Source organism: Pseudophryne corroboree, chromosome 5 (assembly GCF_028390025.1).
Source record: "Pseudophryne corroboree isolate aPseCor3 chromosome 5, aPseCor3.hap2, whole genome shotgun sequence".
Classification (NCBI taxonomy): Eukaryota; Metazoa; Chordata; class Amphibia; order Anura; family Myobatrachidae; genus Pseudophryne; species Pseudophryne corroboree.
This window is the reverse complement of record NC_086448.1, coordinates 82,392,153-82,407,297: the sequence shown is the minus strand read 5'-3', so window position 1 is coordinate 82,407,297 and position 15,145 is coordinate 82,392,153. Positions and strand designations below refer to the sequence as shown.

General features: G+C 42.1%; 1 protein-coding gene across 10 annotated transcripts in view; it reads left to right on the top strand.

Moving 5' to 3' along the window:
- AKAP9 (A-kinase anchoring protein 9) overlaps positions 1 to 15,145 on the top strand; it is a 467,089-nt gene that overhangs the window by 106,464 nt on the left and 345,480 nt on the right. For all 10 annotated transcript variants that reach the window (XM_063921430.1, XM_063921427.1, XM_063921429.1 and 7 more), the window contains 2 exons: positions 8,224 to 8,379; positions 10,174 to 10,371. In XM_063921430.1, the coding sequence (XP_063777500.1) occupies positions 8,224 to 8,379; positions 10,174 to 10,371 (354 nt within the window). The remainder of the gene's footprint in view (positions 1 to 8,223; positions 8,380 to 10,173; positions 10,372 to 15,145) is intronic.

Here is a 15,145-nt window from a genome sequence, read left to right as displayed (position 1 = left end):
TTAAAAAAAAAAAAAAAAAAAATTATATATATATATATATTTTTTTTTTTTTTAAACAAGTATATACAGGTGCGCTGGTGACTCTATGCTAGGTAGTCCACAGACCAGCAATCCGGGATTCACGCACAGGTAAATTTAATTACCGCAGCACTTTACTCCTATATTCACTCCGAACTCCAGGAGATAAGTTTTCTAAAGATAAAAATGAGGAGAAGGTGCGCTCATAGTGCAGGTAAGTATTTTAATGGATAAAACAACACTGTGTACAATCCAGGACAGGTAATTCAAAGACTCGTACCCTGATTCCCCACTCTGTGGGCTGATTACCACATGATATGAAGGTTTCCACAAGGCTGTCTCAATGATCGCCCACCGCAGTCCGGGACAAAGCACCGAATCCAGCCGTGAACACGTCAGGATCCGTCCAGCCACCGTGCCGTGCAAACAACCAGATCAACCAGTGCACTTGTGGAGAGAAGACGTCAGACAGACCACGCCCCAACGCGTTTCGTATACCACTTCGTCAGGAGGCTGGTCTGTCTGTTGTCAAAAGCGGTTTTTATAAGGGAACAAAACCGCTCCCATACAGCGTCATCATACTAAGTTTCACAGAGCCGCTGACTATCACAGCTTGCCATAATTACATCTTTATATAAAATCTAACAGTCTAAATAAACACAAGTATTTATCTCGGATTTCCACATATGAGAACGCATATTCACAATACATATAAAAATACATATAACAATACATATAAAAATACAAAAATACAAAACCCATATATATAACACATCATCGGTACGCATATCACATTTATCATTACAAATGATCATATAAATAACACACACATATCGGGTCCATTAGTAGATATTCGCTCGTCCTGTTTGAACATATCCATCAATTATTTGTTAAAAATACAAAGAGAATTTGTTAAAGATACAAAGAGAGGTAATAGAAGCAATATTGGTAAAGACTCTAATTCACTAATAAATTAATTCCTTACTCACTTCATTTTAGATTAATTCCAAAAGACAATAGTGCTCTAGCACTCCAGGGTTAGTGATTCACGAGATCTAGTACATTAACGTACACTAAATTACCGTTTTCTAATAAAGGGGGTGATCTCGTAATTTTCGTTCAACCCCCTGGGTATTAACGTATCCAGGGACAAGATCCAGAAGGTTTCTCTCCTTAATAATTGTTCTTCCCTATTACCTCCTTTCTTACTACAAGCCACATGTTCTATCCCCATAAACTTTAGTACACTGGAGTCGGCATTGTGGAATTCAGCAAAGTGGCGTGGGATACTGTGATTTAACACTCTGTTTTTAATATTCCTACAATGCTCCAGAATCCTGATCTTGAGGACCCTTTTTGTTTTCCCCACATATCTTAGCCCACAGGGGCAAGTCAACAGGTAAATACAAAATGACGAGTTGCAATTCATAAAAGATCTAATAATTAAAGGCTCCTTTCTCCTGTAATTACCTTGAAACGTTTTTTTCTTTTCTGTCTAAACTACACACTTTGCAACTGCCACAACTGAAAAAGCCTTTTGTCGTCCCCAAAAACTTATAGTCACTCTTCTCAGTTACAGCTATAGGTAACGTACTCTTAGATAACATTGATTTAAGCGTTTTTGCCTTCTTGTATATAATATCTGTTTTTTTTGCTAGTTCTGGACCTAAAATAGGGTCCATTTGTAACACATGCCAGTTCTTCTTGGCTATTCTCTCTAAATCCCTAAAACCTGTACTGAACTGAGTGACCATCGGGCAAAATATTTTTTTCTTCTCATTAGTGATCTTATTTTTATATGTCAATAAGGATTCACGATCTTTTGCTTTTGCCTTTTCACGTGCTAAGTCCAATAATTTTAAGGGATAACCTCTTGCTTTAAATCTCTCTGTATATGTATCTGACTGTTCATCAAATTTTGTTAGGTCAGTGCAATTTCGCCTAAGCCTTGTATATTGCGAATAGGGGATATTTTCCTTCCACTGTGGAATTGTAGAATTAATCTAAAATGAAGTGAGTAAGGAATTAATTTATTAGTGAATTAGAGTCTTTACCAATATTGCTTCTATTACCTCTCTTTGTATCTTTAACAAATTCTCTTTGTATTTTTAACAAATTCTCTTTGCATGTTCAGGTATTTTGTGTTTGGAGTATATATGTCGGAAACCAGTAAATTTATTAGAGTATGATTTAAATAAGTTGTTGTCCAACATTGATAAAATGTATTTTTCTTGTGTTTATATCTAGTTGTATCATCTCAGGTAGAACAAGATATCCTGAGAAAAAAGTCGGTTTATATATAGATATATTTTTCTAAAAAATAACTGTTGAATGATATGACAATAAGACAAAAATAATTGATGGATATGTTCAAACAGGACGAGCGAATATCTACTAATGGACCCGATATGTGTGTGTTATTTATATGATCATTTGTAATGATAAATGTGATATGCGTACCGATGATGTGTTATATATATGGGTTTTGTATTTTTGTATTTTTATATGTATTGTTATATGTATTTTTATATGTATTGTGAATATGCGTTCTCATATGTGGAAATCCGAGATAAATACTTGTGTTTATTTAGACTGTTAGATTTTATATAAAGATGTAATTATGGCAAGCTGTGATAGTCAGCGGCTCTGTGAAACTTAGTATGATGACGCTGTATGGGAGCGGTTTTGTTCCCTTATAAAAACCGCTTTTGACAACCGACAGACCAGCCTCCTGACGAAGTGGTATACGAAACGCGTTGGGGCGTGGTCTGTCTGACGTCTTCTCTCCACAAGTGCACTGGTTGATCTGGTTGTTTGCACGGCACGGTGGCTGGACGGATCCTGACGTGTTCACGGCTGGATTCGGTGCTTTGTCCCGGACTGCGGTGGGCGATCATTGAGACAGCCTTGTGGAAACCTTCATATCATGTGGTAATCAGCCCACAGAGTGGGTAATCAGGGTACGAGTCTTTGAATTACCTGTCCTGGATTGTACACAGTGTTGTTTTATCCATTAAAATACTTACCTGCACTATGAGCGCACCTTCTCCTCATTTTTATCTTTAGAAAATATATATATATATATATATATATATATATATATATATATATATTTATATTCCTTTATGTCTTAGTACAGGTACAGCTTTGTGTGCTGGCGGACACCAAGAGTTAATCCCCAATGTATTTCTTATCTTAAAACTGCCAGCAACAACAATAATAATGATAATAATCATATATTTATATAGCACTTTTTCGCCAACAGGACTCAAGGCGCTTACAATGCTTTAAAGTGCTTGTTCATTCACACTAAGTATAGACACCTTTTAATGCAATGTACTTAAATTAATGAGTACTTAGTTTTGCATTTTACTCGCATTGACCACTCTTTTGAAGCATTTTTAAAAAAAGCATACATTGAAAAAAACAACAACAAAAAAACTATTGACATGAAAACAGTCTAAATGCTTATAATCTCCAGAGGTCTTAGTTACATACATTTGCAAATGAATGATAAAGCCACCAGGCCCTGACAGGGCTTTTCTGATGCTGGTGTTCCCTAACTCTAGGTCTGGGCCTGGGGTGCAGAACCCCACAAACCGGCAAAAGCCAGCTACCCCAGGGCAGCACATTGCGAGAAGGTAAAGTGTAATTTCCCTGTCAGACCGCCACCTATTAAGACGGGTTATGGGCACATGAACACACATACCCCAAGTTCAGGTGCGGTCTGAAACGTGCAAGGGTTGAAATACCGGGTTGAGTGACCCGGTATTTCAGCCCTGGTCATGAGCAGGGTTGAACACGTCTTCAACCCGGCCCACTGTGCGGTGTGAACGGGAGCCGGGTCGATGCGACTCGTTTCCCGTTCACTGTGTGCGTACGGGCGGCGCTTGGAGATCATGTGATCTCCAAGTGCTGTCACCGCTGACATCACCAACCCGACAATATGCCGGGTTGCAGTCAGCGGTAGCGGGGCACCTGAGGCGGGTCGCACACTGGGAGCTCCCGTGTGCGACCCACCTCATGCGGTCTGAAAGGGGTATTAGTAAGTGTTAATGAAAGGAAAGCAATATCTATATACCAAAATGATTATACCAGTGAAGGTGTAATTAAAAGGCCAGAAGTATTAATAAGTGTGTTAAGGGGGTTCTAAATAAGATCTCGCACTTTGCTACCCCAAAGCAGCCCAGCCTCACCAATCCATGGGAAACTGCATCCCAGACTCGCCCCAGGCACTAATAATAATAATAATAATATCAACTCTTCCGGGTTATGTAACCTAATGCCACATGATAATGGCATCTAAGCAAATGTATCCGAATTGAGAGCTAACTTACTTGAAGATACCCCCTGGGATCTCCAAATAGCACTACAGAGACCAGCATGCCCTCCAAACACTGGTTCCATCTGTGCCCCTCATACCAACAGAACAGGATGTAAGTTGCTCATATCAATTAGAAAATACAATTCAGGTGCGTTAAAGGGAGGGGGTAGTCTAAACTAGAAATCCATTGGTGTCCCCCAGCACACCAAGCTTTACCTGTACTTAGACATGAAGGACTATATAGAAATCCAGAGGTCTTAGGTCTGTTCAGTTTTAAGGTAAGGACAACGCATGTAGCTGGGTCTAAACAAAAAGTCTTGTTTTCGTTGACCCCGTACTTGCAATCGTAAATGTGTTTTTTCAAACCTGGCCACAAGGTAATTATGGAATCCTGAGCATGGGTAAATGTGCAGCAAACCATTACATGTCAATCACATTTGTGTTTGACAGTCTGCAGTTTTTTCTTCTTTGTCTTCTTCCTCTTCCTCTTCCTCCTCCTCATATAAGTCCCAAGAGTTTCCTATCAGAGCTCCTGCTCAATTCCCCCCCCCCCCCCTTCACTTTGCCTTTTTAGTGGTGAGCAAAACTAACTCAATGTGCCCTATAATGCAGAAATGGAAGTTTCCAGGGCTCCACTATGGGCAAGAAGCAGGTCAGTGACAGGTGACAGAGTGGGAATGTTGCTTTAAATGCATTTGAACAGATCATCTTAATGGTGGATACGGAGGCAGCAGTGATGTTTCCCATGTAACAAAGAGTCTCCATGTATATTTCTACCTAAAGTGTGTTTATCCAGTCCCGTCAGGCAGGGATTTCTGTACACAATATAGATGGAGCCTCGCTCATTTAGCCTTCTCTGGTCCGCCATGGTGCACCAAGGTTTATTAGCATAAGCATTCCATCTATTGTTCTCAGCTGCAATACAATACAGAGAGAACAATACAGCAGGGGATTAAATCCGACTGCCAAGGCTCAGTTTATCCTATTAAAGGGATAGATGAGCAGGGCTCCATCTGTAACTAGGTGTGTGGACTTGGCTTGTAGTTCTAGTCCTACAAAATAATGTACAATTCTCTTTGATCTGGAAACTAAACTATAACTTTTAATAAGCCAGGGAGTAGATTGTGCTGTTTGAGAACTGTACGGGTCACCCTACCAAAGAGGTCCGGTCTAGGTCTTGGGCATTTCCCTATACAGAATAGCTGTTGAATGGCTGCTACCAGTTCCTGTAGTACTGTACACTATTGGTTTGCATAATATGGATTAACTATGTATAGTGAAAACGGGTGTGAATCATAGGGTCGACCACTATTGGTCGACAGTAACTAAAAGACACCTGAAATAGGTTGACACAAGCATTAGGTTGACATGACACTAGGTCGACATGAGTTTTTCATTTTAATTGTGTCGTTTTCTTCGCATGGCTCGGTTACTGTTCTCAATTGTAGTCCACATGGATCGTAAAGTATGAAAAAGTAAAAAAAAAAAAAAATTGTGAAAAACTCATGTAGACCTTTTGTCATGTCGACCTAGTAACCATGTCGACCTAGGGACCGGATACCAGTGAAAACAGTAGTCATTGTGAATTACTGGTAGGGAACACTTTATTATACATTTTTCTGCTAAATAAGTGAAATCTTGGGTAGGTCAGGGCCATGGAACCTGTATGGTGATGGTGTTAAGGAGAAAGACAGAAAAATCCAGATATAGGGCCAAATGTTATTAAATCCAGGCCTGGAGGTAGTCATTCTGGATATCTATAGCTGATAAGAGTGAGGTCCTGCTATGGTGTCTCCTAATCGCCCTGAGGAACATGTCGCCCAAACCTTGGTGTACCAGATTTTTTTTATTTTTTTTATAAAATGTTACAACATATATACAATCTTCATTAATAGGCGACCAACAGAACTTGGTTTATTTTGTAATCAATAACCTGTTGATTACCTAAAATTCTTGACAGATGATTTAGATTGTGATTGTTAATGTGTTTCTTTGTAATTCATAAAAAAAAATTCTATCAAATATAGACACCATTTTTATACCTTTTCACCTTCTTTATAATACTAAATTAGTTGTGTCTTCAATCTATGGTTCCTTTTAAGGGCTGAATTCAATTACCTGTGAAAAGCTGTTTTCTCTGTAAAAATCTAGATTTTACTGCAAATTGCGAAAAGGACCTATTTCATTGTCCGCGAAAACGGATTTGCGGTAATTTTGCCACAAATTTCATTTCACCACCTCTGAGCAGATGAAAAGTTGGAAATGCCTAGTTTAAGTTAAAAATGTTGGAATTTGGTTCAGAACCTCTGGGACACCCCCATGAATGACTAATTAGTCACTTGAAAATTTGTCATTATTTTTAATTGATCAAATAATGACACGTCATTTTTGGGTTTAAAAAGTGCAAAATGATGGAAGTTGGGGTACAAGGTATACTGGGTGGTTTATGAGTAGGACAAGTGTTTTTAGACTTGCAGGTTGGTGTAATTGGTCTGTTTTCACTTTTTTTAAGTCTCCTATAATGACCCAAATATATACGTATACCTTTTTTTATGTACACTCAAATTAATTTTTGCACTAAATTTGCTGGGGAAAAATGCCCTATCATTTTTTTTTTTTTTACATTTATATTACCCAATTTAAGTACAGGTTGAGTATCCCATATCCAAATATTCCGAAATACGGACTTTTTTGAGTGAGAGTGACATATGAAATCTTTGTTTTCTGTGGCTCAATGTACTCAAAATTTGTTTAAAACACAAAGTTATTAAAAATATTGTATTAAATGACCTTCAGGCTGTGTGTATAAGGTGTATATGAAACATAAATGAATTGTGTGAATGTACACACACTTTGTTTAATTAAAAATATTGGACAAAATGACCTTCAGGCTGTGTGTATAAGGTGTATATGAGACACAAATGCATTCTGTGCTTAGACTTGGGTCCCATCACCTTGATATCTCATTATGGTATGCAATTATTCCAAAATACGGAAAAATCTGATATCCAAAATACCTCTGGTCCCAAGCATTTTGGATAAGGGATACTCAACCTGTACCAGAAATACTTTTATTATAACCGATAACAAACTACTTTACTGTTATCCGATGTTACAGTAGTTTAACCTTTTTGGGGGTAAAGACAGATTTACCCATTTTTCACTTATCACTTTCGGCAACAATTTTTGCGGTAATCCCATTTTTCAAATTTGCAATTGAATAGGTGAATCGTGGGAGCGCACATACACGCGAAAACCTTGTAAACAGCAATCGCAGTAAATTACCACAATTTTGTGACTAATTGCATTTGGCCCTAAGCGAGATATATGAGAGTAGATGACAGCAAAATGTTAATCTATAGTTTAGATTGTGTGGCAGTTAAGGGGTTTGTGTCAGGATGATAATGGCATCCTGCCTCTAGTCAGTTATACTTATAAGGGCCCCTGTCTTTCCCAACAATCGCACTGACAGTATGTAGCAGTGCTCTCTAGTGCAGCCCTGATCACCACCAAATGTAGGGGGGGAAGACATTTGGGAATGGTTCTGGCAGCAAAGAGGCAATCTGGACCCCTGCTCAGCAAATTTTGCCTCCCCAATTCTCCGTCCCGCTTGGTAGGCATGAGCCTATATTGCCTTTTCTTTTAAGGGTTCCTGTACATTCTGGCAGACTGTGTTCTGGATAAGAGAACCCATAGCAGAATGTTTCTAGATGAGTAATCAGTCCTCTATTGAGGTTAGGGAGATAAGGGTCATTTGTGCGTCACATAATATTCTATATTTCACGTTTATCCTCATGAATTCCAAATCTTTTCTTAGTCTTGAGCGCAAGACATGTACAGTAAGCCCACCCCCTGTTCTGTGCTTTGTGCTTCCTTTCCAGCTTCAGGAGTTTGAAATGGCCATAAAGCAGAGGGACAGCATTATCACCCAGCTGACCACCAATCTCCAGCAAGCACGGAAGGAGAAGGACGACATCATGCGGGAATTTCTGGATCTTACAGAACAAAGTCAGAAGCTGAAGATCCAGTTTCAGCATGTGAGCAGGTTTATTTCATTTCCAGAGATAACAGAATGTTTCTAGATGAGTGATCAGTCAGTCCTCTATGGAGGTTAGATAGAAGTAGGAATCACATTGTAGGAATGGCTTCCAGTCCCTATTGGACCTTGTTGTATATTAAAGGGGATATTCCCTTGAAAGCTAGTGCTGTAAAGTACGGTGGGTTATTCGCCAACAAGCAGGAAAGGCCAGCAAGCACGGTTTTCCCACCCTGATATCCTCCTACGTGCGCAGCCAGAACATTGGGGCAGATGTATTAACCTGGAGAAGGCATAAGGAAGTGATAAACCAGTGATATGTGCAAGGTGATAAACACACCAGCCAATCAGCTCCCATATGTAAATTAACAGTTAGGAGCTGATTGGCTGGTGCATTATCACCTTGCACTTAACACTGCTTTATCACTGGTTTATCGCTTCCTTATGCCTTTTCCAGGTTAATACATCTGCCCCTTTGTGCTTAATTGTATATCTAAGGCAAATTGATTCCATTTTTAAAACAGAATTTTTTTTTAATTTAAATCTTTTAATGTGTTGCGTGTATGTATACACCATGTTACACTTTTATTATTTGCATTTTCCATTCATTTACTGTATGTACACCTGCCGATTGCAGCCCCTCAATCCACTAGAGACCTGTGACATCATATGGGCGCTTCTCCACATATTTGTTCAGTGCAGAGAATGGCTGCACCCACGTTGTTATTAAGGAGTGAACAAAGGGGGGCCTTTGCCACCCTCATACTGGCTACATGGAATGTGTTCGACGGTATTAGTTTTATACTCTTATGAGTTTCTGAAGTTACAGATATAGCGCTGTGTAGCTGCACAATGCATCTAGCAGGTTAGTGTGCGACAGTCATAGATTCATGCTTGTCAACCTATCCCCCATGTGACCTGAGGCTTCTCCACGTGTGAGGCCCACTCAGATATCATGGGGCCTATCACCGGTGTACAGACAATTGATATGCCAATGTCAGATATGACTAGCACATTATACTTGACCTGCCAGAATAGTTTCTTAAAATACGGTTAGTGTAGCATTGCTTTATATGCACACACAGACCAAAGTAGGACTGTATGTAACGTATAGGCGAGCTAGGTACCTGTGTTAGGATAGAACTTATCTGGGATCAAGATGGAAAAGGGTTTTGTGTCGACTTTACTTATTCTTTTTACTGTTTTTGGTAGATTTTTTGATGTGTAATCCTCCTTAATACCCCCCCCCCAATGTAAACAAACCATGCAATGAGGGTGTATTGGTTATTGGAAAATATATACAGCCTTAGGTTTTTAATCATTTTACTAGTGTCTAGTCTAGAATCGGCTGGTAATGTCTAGCGATACATTTAATATTACCCAGTGGTTGGCAAATACCACCTTCCTGCAAGGGTCAAACGTCCAGCAGAAACAGCAGTCGCTATCTAATATGATAATTTCATGTATACGTGTTCTGGTCACCTTCTGGCCATAATACAAACCATTCAGAGTCTATTTATTCGGGTGGTCTCCTGTATGCCGAATGTCGGGATCCCGGGCGCACAGTATACCGGCGCCGGGATCCCGGGGCTCCTTTGCGCTCGCCACGCTGTCGGTATGCCGGCGGTCGGGCTCCCGGCGCCGGTATGCTGGTCGCCGGGAGCCCGAGCGCCGGCATACCGTACTACACCCATTTATTCTGTATCATTCATTGGGAAGCTGTAACGAAGCTGCTGGTGCTTACTTCTCTTAGTAGCCATTTGTGATGACAGGCTGCCCTCTGTGTTGCTTGCAGCTACAGGCCGGAGAGACCTTGAGGAACACCAGCCACACGAGTACAGCCGCCGATCTCCTTCACTCTAAGCAACAGCTATTCACTTACCAGCAGCAGCTAGAGGAGCGGGGTCACCAGCTGCGGCAGTGCCAGAAAGAGAATGAGGACTTCCAGACCCAGGTCATCTCTCTGCGAGAACAGATGCACATCCTGCACCAGGTCTGTACAGTGAGAACTGCTCTGTTTCTGTAGGGTATTGTTTGTGCTGCGGGACGGATGCATTGGTAATAATACTGTGAGTGAAAGATGTTCGTGCATGTGCAGCAGTGAAATGCACCACATGCCAGAACCATGTAAGCACTACATAGTGAGTGCACGATTTTGGCATGTAGTACATTTTGCTGTTTTGGGCATTTGTGTAATCATAACAGTTATTGGGGTCAATTCAGTTAGGGGCGAGATGCCATTGCATCGGCATACAAACGCCAGCAATGAGAGAGAAATCACCCCCTCGCAGCCGCCTGATATTCACTGATTGCAAGCTGTTCGTCATAAATATATATTTCTGGACTATGTTATATTCTCTATCCCCTGTCGTTACATACTGGATCACACCCCAAGCTATTGTTTCAGGATATAGATACTGGTCATCAATAAGATTGACAGGGCAGCCCTAGGAAGGGAGGAAGGAATTATATTGGAAGAGGAAAATACAAGGAATGTTTATGCATTCACTAGTACCATCTTAGATGCTAGAATGACTTCTGTAAAAGGAAAATTTACATATATTCATTCCTTAATAATAAAATAAGCCAGTAACTTTGCTCCGGGGTAAAATCATGCTGCTCTGCAGGAGGAGCAGATGTAACATGTGCAGAGAGATCCTAGCTGGGGTACACACTGAAGCCACCGACAATCGTGCTGACTTTAATGAAGATTTCCCTTGAGCCCAGAAGTAGCCAAACTGAGCGCGCACACGCTGCAATCTTGCTAACTTCTGAACAGTCATCGTATTGCTTGGTAGGATACGATTTATCTTTGCTCCTGTACACAGGAGACCAACTTGGCATCAGGATCCCCTTGAAATTTGAATAATGAATGGAAAGAAGGTGACGTCAGATTGGACAGACATATCGTATGTCGTCCGGTTGGCCGTACCCACTGGACGATAGGCACCAAATTGCTGGCGATAGCACTAGGTTTGATGTGCAGCAAATCAAAACTGACTACGCATGCGACCGTGGTAGCGCATATTGAGCGCACACACTGAACAATGTAGGCGATATGTCGTTACGATATGGCATTTCAGCCCGACATCACTCCACTGTGTACCTGGCTTTAGATTTGGGAGGGGTTTGTCCAAATGCAGATCTAAATTGCAGTGTAAACATAAAGCTGTCCAGCATTTGTGGGCTACATGGAGAAGCAGCCAGTGTTTACCCTAAATGCCAAAAATACATGTATTTGCACCACTTGGATTGCAACATGGTTTGTCCAGGTACCAAGTTACCTGTTTGTTGTTTTTTTTTTTTGTACTTTACTCACAAATCAGACTCCGGCACATAGGGGTATATGCAATTAGCGGCGAATCGCGGCCATTTTTCGGCCGTTTTTCAATTCGACAGTCTAATTTCGGCAAGTGGGTGCCGAAATTGACCATATGCAATAAAAAACGGATTCGACAGTCCCGCTGACGAAAAACGGACGATTTGACGGATTTTGTTCCGTTTTTTTAAAAACGGGTAAAAACGGGAAAAAAAACAGAAAAAAATGGCGTGGGGTCCCCCCTCCAAAGCATAACCAGCCTCGGGCTCTTCGAGCCGGTCATGGTTCTAAAAATCCGGGGGAAAAATGGACAGGGGATCCCCCGTATTTTTAAAACCAGCACCGGGCTCTGCGCCTGGTGCTGGTGCAAAAAATACGGGGGACAAAAAGAGTAGGGGTCCCCCGTATTTTTTACACCAGCATCGGGCTCCACTAGCTGGACAGATAATGCCACAGCCGGGGGTCACTTTTATACAGCGCCCTGCGGCTGTGGCATTAAATATCCAACTAGTCACCCCTGGCCGGGGGAACCCTGGGGGAGTGGGGACCCCTTCAATCAAGGGGTCCCCCCCCCCCAGCCACCCAAGGGCCAGGGGTGAAGCCCGAGGCTGTCCCCCCCCCCCCCCCCCATCCAAGGGCTGCGGATGGGGGGCTGATAGCCTTGAGAAAATGACAAGAATATTGTTTTTTCCTGTAGTACTACAAGTCCCAGCAAGCCTCCCCCGCAAGCTGGTACTTGGAGAACCACAAGTACCATCATGCGGGAGAAAAACGGGCCCGCTGGTACCTGTAGTACTACTGGAAAAAAAATACCCAAATAAAAACAGGAGACACACACCTTGAGAGTAAAACTTTATTGCACACCTGCCGACACACACATACTTACCTATGTTGACCCGCCGACTGCCACGTCTCCTGATCCGACGATCCAGGGTACCTGTAAATCAAATTATACTCACCTTAATCCAGTGTCCAGATATAAATCCTCGTACTTGGCAAAACAAATAAACGCACACCCGGACCAGCGGACTGAAAGGGGTCCCATGTTTTCACATGGGACCCCTTTCCCCGAATGCCGGGACCCCACGTGACTCCTGTCACCGAGGTCCCTTCAGCCAATCAGGAAGCGCTACTTCGTTGCACTCACCTGATTGGCTGTATGCGCGTGTGACCTCAGACAGCGCATCGCAAAGCCTCTCCATTACTTTCAATGGTGGGAACTTTGCGGGTAGCGGTGGGGTTACCCGCGGTCAGCCGCTGACCGCGGGTGACCTCACCGCTGACGCAAAGTTCCCACCATTGAGTATAATGGAGAGGCTTTGCGAGGCGCTGTCTGACAGCTCAGACGTGCAGCCAATCAGCAGAGTGCTAGGACGTTGCGCTCGCTGATTGGCTTAAGAGACCTTTCTGTGACAGCAGTCACGGGGGGGTCTCTGCATTCGGGGAAAGGGGTCCCATGTGTACCAGCGGGCCCGTTTTTCTCCCGCATGCTGGTACTTGTGGTTCTCCAAGTACCAGCTTGCGGGGGAGGCTTGCTGGGACTTGTAGTACAACAGGAAAAAACAATATTCTTGTCATTTTCTCAAGGCTATCAGCCCCCCATCCGCAGCCCTTGGATGGTGGGGACAGCCTCGGGCTTCACCCCTGGCCCTTGGGTGGCTGGGGGGGGACCCCTTGATTGAAGGGGTCCCCACTCCCCCAGGGTACCCCGGCCAGGGGTGACTAGTTGGATATTTAATGCCACGGCCGCAGGGCGCTGTATAAAAGTGACCCCCGGCTGTGGCATTATCTGTCCAGCTAGTGGAGCCCGATGCTGGTGTAAAAAATACGGGGGACCCCTACTCTTTTTGTCCCCCGTATTTTTTGCACCAGCACCAGGCGCAGAGCCCGGTGCTGGTTTTAAAAATACGGGGGATCCCCTGTCCATTTTCCCCCCCGGATTTTTAGAACCAGGACCGGCTCGAAAAGCCCGAGGCTGGTTATGCTTTGGAGGGGGGACCCCACGCCATTTTTTTCCGGGATTTTACCATTCCATCTAAAAAAAAAAAAAAAAAAAAAAAATTTTAAATATATAAATAATACTTGTGCCTCCCAAAAAGACAAACCAAGTACCTAACCCCTTCTAATATAAATAGATATGCTATTACCAATAAAAAAAACACCAAAAAAAACATGTTTTAATTTTTTTTTATTAGATTCACCCACCAAAGTGTGGCGGATTGAAAATGACGAATTTACTGTCTAAAAGCACTGTTGTCGAATTTCCAAACTTCAATTGAATATACTTTTGTCGAATTGCCGCATTTGTACCATTGCAGAAAAGTCAAATTTGACAAATGTCGAATTTCAAAAAGTCGAATTTTGAAAGTCCGTTTTTTTGACGGAAAGTACTGAATTGCATTGTCGATTTTTTTTTTTTTTTTTTTGGTGAAAAAGTCCAGTTTTTCGACATTTTCGGGAATTCGACCGCAATTGCATATACCCCATAGTGTCAAGAGGATATCTCGTCAGGTTATATTCCCCTTTATATTCCTGTAGTATCACGTTGTCAAACCATTATTTTGGACCTATCGTTTGCTAGTTTGATAGTTGTGTGATGGGTTCCCCTCCCTTCCCCCTGTGTCTGGGATGTGGGGCGAGTTGGGGCCATCTCCAGCGGAGGGTCAGTTTGTTGAGGTGGTGGAGAGAAATGACCTAGTTGTGCCTGAACTTCGGGTAGCCAGTGAGTAGATGGTTTCCCCCATGGTCACACATTGATTAAATGAAGGTTTTATTTATATTTGCACATTGGATGGCTGTTTTTGTTCTTTCTTGTAAAAGAATAAACATTGGAACATCCATATATGCAAGTGGAGAGCTGTATTTGCCTATTTCTAGCGACAAAATATGCTAAACAGAGATTACTAAAGGTTTTTCCATTAATTAGACTAGAACATTGGGTGTGTGTGTTTTGTACAGGTATAGCAGCTCTTATCTCGCTTCCGATTAATCGCACCCGCAATTAGATTTTCGTGGGTAGAGTGCCTGCAAACGGGGACACGTGCAAGTATTCACACCCTTGGGCCATAGGCAATGCATTGTTTAATCCGGGGTATGACTGTCCACACCCGGTCACCACATCGCGGGATAAATGAGGGCTGCTACAGCTGTATAATTGGTAGAGAAGACGGTCAGAATTTTTTAACTATTACCACTGCAATACATTATTTTGGAAACAGTGAGGAGTAATCAATGGATTGATTCAGTCTTTACAGAGAATGACGATGATATACCTCTGTGCTACTATACTTTTATTGTGGCAAAAGCTTGACTCTTTTATTTGACTTTCTGGTTTAATTAACTGTAACATGTCTGGAGCATATTGAAACAAGTTCATATTACAATTGCAGTAGATCTGTCTTCCCAGGCAGCAACGTAGCCTAAGTGCCCACATGCCAGGTATGTTCTG